Source organism: Triticum aestivum, chromosome 4A (genome assembly GCF_018294505.1).
Source record: "Triticum aestivum cultivar Chinese Spring chromosome 4A, IWGSC CS RefSeq v2.1, whole genome shotgun sequence".
Taxonomy (NCBI): domain Eukaryota; kingdom Viridiplantae; phylum Streptophyta; class Magnoliopsida; order Poales; family Poaceae; genus Triticum; species Triticum aestivum.
In genome coordinates, this window is record NC_057803.1 from 546,948,183 (window position 1) to 546,957,439 (window position 9,257).

Consider the following 9,257-nt stretch of genomic DNA (forward strand, 5'->3'; position numbering starts at 1 on the left):
GGGAATCCATATCTTACGCTTCTGCGAGGACGGGCCCGGAGATGAGCCCGTGTCACGGTTGCGCCTGTGAGAGCCCTGGTATTCCTGTAGACCAGTTTCAACATTGATGGCCTTATTCACCAGGGTGGCGAAATCAGCAAAGTCATGCACTAGAAGTGCGAGCTTGATGTCAGCTTGAAGGCCATCACGGAACTTCTCCTGTCTGCGTGCATCAGTTGCAATGTCCTCTTCAGCATAGCGGGACAAGTCCAGAAACTCCCACTGATAAGCTTCCACAGTTTTGTTGCCTTGGGTGAGGTTGCGGAACTCATGCTTCTTCCGGTCCATGACTCCCTGAGGAATGAAGTGAGCACGGAAGGAAGCTTGGAAGTCTGGCCAGGTGATGATTGTTCCAGCTGGCAGAGTACGCCTGTGGCTGTCCCACCATTGAGCTGCGGGTCCTTTCAAGAAGAAGGAAGCAAAGGTGACATAGCTGGCAGGGGCTACATCAGCAGACTCCATCTCATAGGTGATGTCACGGAGCCAGTCATCAGCATCCAGAGGCTGAGTTGAGCTGCGGTACACGGTTGGGTTGAGGCGCATGAAATCCTGCAGAGTCACTTGGGTTGGCTGCTGGTTCATATTGGGGCGAGGAAACTGAGCCATAATATTCTCCATGAACTGGCGATTCAGCTCAAACTGTTGCATCATCCCAGCCATGTACTCAGGCGGTGGTGGGGCGTTGCCACCACGACCATGACCACCTGGTCTAACCATCCTGCTAATATATAACAGGGGTAGTTCAGCATTGAGAAATTTGCAAAGACAAGAATCATTCATGATGAAACATGCACAACGAAAGTAGCACGATAGATAGTACATAGTAGTCGACATATCTTACAAAAGAGATCATGCATAGAGTTCAGTACATAGACTAAGACATCATAGGCGGCACGCAGGCTCACGGCAAATGCATCTAACACTAACAAGCAAGTCTACATCAGTCCCACGCGGTACTGCGGAGGTAGGTGTAGCCCGACAGCTGGTAGTGATGCGAAGGGAAGACCTCTACGCGAGTAGCCTGGGGTCCGCGGATACTCTAGTGCGGAACCCGATGCGCGGGTGGAAGGAGAGGACCAAGCGCGGGAGAGTAGCCTCCCACATCTGGCCAGCCGACGCCCTGGGGCATCACGGTCCTAGCAGGGTAGATCGCATAACGCGACAGATCACCAGATCGGACAGAGGGGTGCAACAGCGTCAGAGCACAATACAGGTGCTGACGGGTGGTGTACAACTCGTGGCGAAGAGCTTGGTTAGCTCTATCCAGCCCATCAGCATGCAGAACCAGGTTCTGATGGTAGAAGGGCTCTCGGGTGACAGTGGAGTAGGCCGCAGTGTAGTAACCCTCCGCACCAACATCGGATGCGATAGCAATGTGCCTGAAGGGGGAGGTGTCCAACTTCTGATACTCTCCACGAAGACGTGTCAGAGCAGCATAAGCAGCATCATGGACCGCCATATCGATAGTCACTCCAACACCATGAGCAGTGTGCAGCACGGTAGTGGAGTCATACTCCCGAGAGTAGAGGTGGACGATGGCACGGTACTGCTCCTGGTTGAAGTCCTGATACTCCTCATAGACGGTGTACTCAGGGTGCCAGCGATAACCCAGATAGGTCATCATCTCAACCAACACAGCAGGTGATCCTGAGGCACCAATGGCCGTCGTGTGGCGCACGACCTGCCTCGTGGGTTCCATCTGAAAACAAAGATGTTTCACAGGAGTCAAATGACAATGTGGATAATGTTCAAATACTACTCTAAAGAATAACTAGGGCTTATCCAACTTTGGGGTGAACGTGGTCACGGGATCCTAATATTATAGTTAGTAAAATCGTTTAACCCCAGTAGGAGAGAGTTCAGAGTCCTAGAGTAAGGATCGAGGAGTAAAAGATCCTAATACCACCCAGATGGCGACGTGGGCCCGTAAGGCACACAACCATGTTAGTAAAAGTTTTTGTAATGTCTAGACTCAACTTCGGCCAAGGAGTGTGGAAGGGGGATTCCTACAGGCAGTCGGCTCTGATACCAACTTGTGACGCCCCCGATTCAATCATACACTAATCATACACGCAAACGTGTACGATCAAGATCAGGGACTCACAGGAAGATATCACAATACAACTCTACAAATAAAATAAGTCATACAAGCATCATATTACAAGCCAGGGGCCTCGAGGGCTTGAATACAAGAGCTCGATCATAGACGAGTCAGCGAAAGCAACAATATCTGAGTACAGACATAAGTTAAACAAGTTTGCCTTAAGAAGGCTAGCACAAACTGGGATACAGATCGAAAGAGGCGCAGGCCTCCTGCCTGGGATCCTCCTAAACTACTCCTGGTCGTCGTCAGCGGGCTGCACGTAGTAGTAGGCACCTCCTGAGTAGTAGTAGTCTTCGTCGATGGTGGCGTCTGGCTCCTGGGCTCCAACGTCTGGTCACAACAATCGAGAATAGAAAGGGGGAAAAGGGGGAGCAAAGCAACCATGAGTACTCATCCAAAGTACTCGCAAGCAAGGAGCTACACTACATATGTATGCATTGGTATCAAATGGAATAAGGCTATCATATGTGGACTGAACTGCAGAATGCCGGAATAAGAGGGGGATAGCTAGTCCTATCAAAGACTACGCTTCTGGTAACCTCCATCTTGCAGCAGGAGAAGAGAGTAGATGGTAAGTTCACCAAGTAACATCACATAGCATAACCCTAACCGATGATCCTCCCCTCGTCGCCCTATGAGAGAGCGATCACCGGGTTGTATCTGGCACTTGGAAGGGTGTGTTTTATTAAGTATCCGGTTCTAGTTGTCATAAGGTCAAGGTACAACTCCAAGTCGTCCCGTTACCGAAGATCACGACTATTCGAATAGATTAACTTCCTTGAAGGGGTGCACCACATAACCCAACACGCTCGATCCCATTTGGCCGGGCACACTTTCCTGGGTCATGCCCGGCCTCGGAAGATCAACACGTCGCAGCCCTACCTAGGCACAACAGAGAGGTCAGCACGCCGGTCTAAATCCTATGGCGCAGGGGTCTGGGCCCATCGCCCTTTGCACACCTGCACGTTGCGAACACGGCCGGTGAGCAGACCTAGCCTCCCTTATACAAGAGTAGGCGTTCCAGTCCAACCCGGTGCGCGCCACTCAGTCGCTGACGTCACGAAGGCTTCGGTTGATACCACAACATCGAGTGCTCATAACTGTCCCCACGTAGATGGTTAGTGCGTATAGGCCAGTGGCCAGACTCAGATCAAATACCAAGATCTCGTTAAACAAGTTATCTTGAAATAACCGCGAACGCCGACCAGGGACAGGCCCACCTCTCTCCTAGGTGGTCTCAACCTACCCTGTCGCTTCGCCACAAAGATCCACTCGCGGCTACTCCTATGAGCCGACCCGTCTTTTAGTCATCACATGTATCATGTATAAAGTATATAGCAAATACCCGTGATCACCTCCCGAGTGATCACGGCCCGATAGTATAGCATGGCAGATGGACAAGAATGTAGGGCCACTGATGATAAACTAGCATCCTATACTAAGCATTAGGATTGCAGGTAAAGGTAACAACAGTAGTAGGAAGGACAGGCTATGCATCAGGATAGGATTTACGGAAAGCAGTAACATGCTACACTACTCTAATGCAAGAAGTATAGAGAGTAGAGTAGGCGATATCTGGTGATCAAGGGGGGGCTTGCCTGGTTGCTCTGGCAAGAGAGAGGGGTCGTCAACTCCGTAGTCGTACTGGGTAGCAGCGGCGTCGGTCTCGGTGTCTAGCGAGAGAAGAGGGGGAAGAAACAATAAATATAATGCAAACAAATGCATGGCGATGCATGACATGGCAAGTAGCGGTGCTAGGGGTGCCCTAACGTGGTATGAGGTGATACCAGTGAAGGGGGGAAACATCCGGGAAAATATCCCCGGTGTTTTGCGTTTTCGGACAGATGAATCGGAGGGGGAAAGTTGTGTGTTCGCTATGCTAGGGATGCGTGACGGATGAATGGGCTGCGTAACCGTATTCGTCTCGTCGTTCTGAGCAACTTTCATGTATAAAGTATTTTCATCCGAGTTACGGATTAAAAGATATGATTTTCTAAAGATTTAAATCATTTTCTGATTTTAATTAGTTATTTAATTCTAACATTATCCAAAACAGTGAATGATGACATAGGCATGACATCAGAGTGATGTCAGCAGGTCAACTGGTCGGTTGACCAGTCAAACCAGACAGGTGGGTCCAGTGGGACCCACATGTCATTGTCAGGGGGCAATAATAGGGTGGTTTAGACTAACTAAATAGGTTAATTAGTGGGTGGGCCCTAGCAGTCAGTGTCTAATTAGGTTTTAGTTAATTAACTTGATTAATTAGCAGTTTATATATTTGTTTTTATTTGTTTTATGGCATGGGGCCCGCATGTCAGTGGCAGTAGCTGCCACGTCAGCGAAGTTGACTTCGGTCAACATGGCCAGTTGGGGCCCCCAGGCCCACAGGCAGCGACCCAGGGGTGGGGCCCGCCTAGCCACGTCGGCGGACGGCGCCGGAACGACGCCGACGAGGCAAAACGCGGTGGCGCGGCTCGGGAGGTGGCCGGAAATCCGCGGTGGTGGTCCGTTTCGAGCGCAGGAGGTGGCGTTCGAAAGAGTGCAGTGAGCCGCATCTAGTGGTGTGGCCGGAGACGCACCGGAGCGGCGACGGCGAACAGAGAGGCGGACGCCGGAGTTCGGCCGTGAGAGGGATGGGCGATGCGGCGCGCTATTTGGCAAACAGAAGGGCGGGGCGAGGCCTGCGTGCGCATGCGAGCACAACTGCACAAGCCAGGGACCAAAAGGGTCACCGGATGGGTGCCGGCGACGAGCGCGTGCGACGACGCGTTCGGGTTCTCGACGAGCACTGCGCTAGGGGGCACGGGAAGGCTCGCGTGCGCGCGCGTTGGGCTCCTGGGAACCTCACGAGCTCGACGACGAGCTCGAACGCGAGCTGCGGCAACGGTGGCCACTGCGACGAGCTTCACCATGGCGGCGGGGCAGCACCAATGGCGACGGCAACTAGGGGGCGAGATCGATGGCGCTAGCATAGGGGAAAGGTCGAGGAGCTTACGTAGGAGCACACGGTGGCTCGTTGGAAGGTTAGGAGCAGCAGGGCGCCGGAATCGCAGAGGAACGCCGGTGGCTGCCGAGGAAGAAGAAGTTGGCGTCGGAGTCGATGCAGGGGCACCGAGCTCGAGGGGCTGGTCGTGGGTGAAGGAGAGGTTGGCAACGGAGCCCTTGGCGCGGTCCTAGGTGAAGGGGACGGCGGAGAGCACGTTGATGGTGGCCGTGGTGGATCTGGGCGAGGAGGATCTGGTGGGAGGGCACATGAACCGAGGGAGAGAGCGGGGCGAGTGGGAGGAGGGATCGAGGAGGCGAGGGCGTGGCGGCCTTATCTCCTCCCGGCGTTGGTGCCAGCGAGGCGGTCGGGCGGGGACTCGCCCCTGTTCCGACCCGGGTCGGGGGAACAGAGAAGGGAGACGAGGCAGGGGGGTTGGGCCGGCTGATGGCTATGGGCCAGGTGGGCCGGCCGGCCTGTGAGCTGGGCCGCCTGGTCCAGGGGGGCTTCCTTTTTTGTTTTTTGTAATTTCTTTCTTTTATTTATTTTCCTTTTCTGTTTTATTTAATTTAGGGCATTTAAGTATATTGTAAAATTGTGTTTACTACACCATAAATACCAGTGCAATATTTGGCACTAACCGAACATTTTTGTTTCAACTTTTAAAAACTTTTGTTGTTTGCCATTTTTTTGAATCGGTTTGAACTAACGAAAGTTTAGCAACAGTAATCACAGATGACATGGCATCATTAGGAGAGTTTTACTGTAGCATAATTATTCGGGCGTTACAATCGAGAATGAGCGTGGCCAAGATGTAGACTACTCTCAGTATGAGCTCTTGGGATATCACGCGCGAGTGCGACGGAGGGCTGAAAGGGTTGCCCGTTTTGTTGCCTCCTATCATGCCATTCGACGTCCCGCGGCGCATAATGATCTTCAGAAGGATCTCATTGAGGAGTGGTGGGCATGGAATGGACGGCAAAGAGCATCATGATTTGTGCGTTCGTTATTGTATTATTGAACTATTTGTTGTGTTTAATTGCACTATTTGTTGTATTGAACGATAAACTGTTTGTTTAAGTTGTAATAAACGAAATTGAACTATTTATTTTTGTTTGTTTTGATCTTTTTGCTTCTGTTTTCGAATGCATATGTTGTTTGTGCGAGTCGCGCGCGCTGTATTTTTGCGCGCTGCTGGAGCGGCACGCGCGCTCTGCATTTTAACGTGGCTGCTGGAGCTAGCACTGCGCGCCGTGCCAAATCAGACGATGCGCGTGCGGCATATTTATTTTTTGCGCGCGGCGCGACCGGCGTTTGTTGGAGATGCTCTTAGTACTATTCGCTTTCATCGCCTAGCTCGCCCTCGCCCGACATGGTCACCTTGCTCAATCGATCTATTCAGGGGAAAACCAGCAGGTGTTGGTTCAGGGAAATATCTGAATACAACCCAATCTTGAATTTCATTGAATCATTTGACAAATTAGTTGCAATTCTTTTGCTATAATGCCCTTTGCTTACGCTTATTACATTCGTATGGTAACATCTTGCATAAAGTAAATAACACAACAGTGGGAGATTCAGTTCTCCTCAACGCAGAGCTCGCACTCGGAATGATCGCATGTATGCATGTCATCTAGAGCTCATCCGTATGAGACCCGTCCCTGACTGTGCTAGCATGTGGTGCCGACTTCGTTGGGTAGGACGCCTGCATGGCGATGCCACACTGCCCCTCTGCCTGCGACACCCCGCGCTGCATCCTGATGTAGCCTTTCTCACCCCAGTCCTCTCCCCACGAGTTCTTGACGATCCAGTATTTGGTGCCATCCCTGGTAGTGCCGTACCCGACGGCGGCGACGCCGTGGTCGAGATCCGTGCTGCATTCTCCGGTGAAGACGCCCTGCGTTCGTTGAGGGTGATCAGAGTTGTCACTCATCACTGAACATAGCATAGACAAGAACAAGGCATTTGTGATTGTGTATCAACTGCACGGAGTTGGATCGGATCACGTACCTCTGAGTAGAACTGGAAGTCGTTGCCGCTGGCGTCTATTGCCACGGACACGGGCTGGCCGGCGACGGCTTTCTGTAGAGCGGACTCGTCGTTGGCGGGGACGTCCTCGTAGCCGTCGATCGTCACGGCATGAGCCTTTTCCTGCAACATTTGGCATGCGATTTTTAAAATTTTGAGACAAGATTCTCGGCTAACGGCCGGAAGCCGGGGATTATTGTCACTCACCTTTGCCTGGTCGCAGCTGCCCTGCTCGCCTTGGTACGGGTAGTTGGACTCGGTGGTGATCCCGTTCTTGTGGATGAACTGGAAGGCGTAGTCCATGAGGCCGCCGTCGCAGCCCTGGTTGTTGACGTTGTCGCAGTCCATGAGCTCCTGCTCCGACAGCGACACCAGCTTCCCCGTCCTGATCTTGTTGATGCCCTCCACCGCCACGATCGTCGAGAACGCCCAGCAGCTCCCTTATTTGAACAGTTTATGGCCTCCCACAGCAGAATGAATCACATAGTTTTTGACACATCCAACGGCCGAAAAGAAAGAAACTCATGAGTGTATGCACGTACCGCACTGCCCTTGGTCCTTGATGCCGGTGACGGCGCCCTTCTGCCGCCAGTCCACCGCCGGCGGCAGGTTGTTGGCGTCTTCGTACCTGAAGCTGCCGTCGCCCCGGCGGCCGCCGCTGAGGGAGAGGTGGTGCCGCACCCTGGACCCGGCGTACGTACGCCGGAACTCGTCCGTGGTCATGTCGGCGAACTTGTTGAGCGCCAGCCTGAAGGGCCTGTCCTTCTTGTTGCCCTCGTGGACGTACCGCGCGTTCTCCTTGAACACGTTGAACCGGCGCTCCTCCGCGTCGGCGCCGAGGCCCCCCCGCGACACCGTGTAGTGGCTCCTCCACCTCTCGTAGAGCCCCCGCAGGCTCTCCTCCGAGGCCAGGTCTTCCTCCCTGAACGGGATCCCCAGCGCCGGCGCCGGCGCCAGCGCCAGCGCGACCACCGCCGCGAGCAAGATGGACCTCCACATCGTGACCGTCGCTCTGGCTTACAACCTACTGTATGTGTGAGACTGAGACCGGTGTAAGAAATACAGAGCGAAGCGCGGCTTATATAGACGTTGGAGGGGTGATCGAGAGGCTTCAGTTGAGTTGGTTACGGTTTTGCATGGTGGATGGCGGCTAGATGATGGGATGGGACGGAGGTGAGCTGTGGCGGGAAGGAAGCCATGAACTTTTGGAGGATAGCTAGGGATAAGCCGCGGAATAAATGGAAAGGAAGGCTTTCAGATTGGTGGATGCAGTGCAGGAGTGTTGGAGTGGAACGCGAACTGGCCAAGCAGAGCACTCTGGTGTTGGCGTGGATCTAGTTGATCAGTTTCTGCATGCCACATTTGAGATAATCATATCATATGTCGAGGCTCTTTTATTTATTTTCTGTTCATGGAGGGAAAAGGATTGGTATGTGTGATGCGTAAGGCCGTTGCCGTAAAGGGGCTTTTTTTTTTTGAAACGAGGCAAAAGATTTGCCATTTTCATTGAATAAGGAGAAGAGTATGGATTAGTACATCACAGCCCCGCCAAAGCGAAAGGACAAAGGCCTACTCTCGCGGCATCAAATTACACAAATGTTTGGCGCCCGCCATAGCCCAGATAGATGCCTCCTCCTTAATAGCTCGCACTATGACCGCCACAGGCGCCGCCCTGGTCCTGAACACGCGTGCATTCCGCTCCTTCCAGAGCTCCCAGCTTACAAGGTGTAGTACGGAGGCCAAGGCTCTCCTCGGGTGCGCATTGTTGGCGAGGACTCCATCCCATCAAAACCTTACTGTGTCAAAGTTCAGCCAGTGGGTGGTATCAACATCAAGGTGCAGCCATGCAAGGACCTCCTTCCAGACCCGAATGGAGAAGCGGCACTTGAACAGTAGATGTGCCGCGGACTCTCGCACTTGATTGCAAAGCGGGCAACGATCACAGTTTGGCCACCCACGACGTTGCAACCTGTCCGCCGTCCAGACCCGATTTTGTGTGACCAACCATGCAAAGAATTTACATTTTGGGGGGGCCCAAGCCTTCCAGACAATGGTTTGCAAGTTGGATTGAACAAGTCCAGCAAATTGGGCTAAATAGGC

General features: G+C 52.8%; 1 protein-coding gene across 1 annotated transcript; it reads right to left on the reverse strand.

Moving 5' to 3' along the window:
* Positions 1 to 6,570: 6,570 nt before the first annotated feature.
* LOC123082269 (vignain) lies at positions 6,571 to 8,196 on the reverse strand. The gene is made up of 4 exons (XM_044504642.1): positions 7,700 to 8,196; positions 7,365 to 7,597; positions 7,140 to 7,280; positions 6,571 to 7,026 (listed from the first exon to the last, which is right to left on the reverse strand). The coding sequence occupies exons 1-4, from the start codon at positions 8,154 to 8,156 to the stop codon at positions 6,763 to 6,765; spliced, it is 1,095 nt and encodes a 364-aa protein (XP_044360577.1). The 5' UTR covers positions 8,157 to 8,196; the 3' UTR covers positions 6,571 to 6,762.
* Positions 8,197 to 9,257: the final 1,061 nt, after the last annotated feature.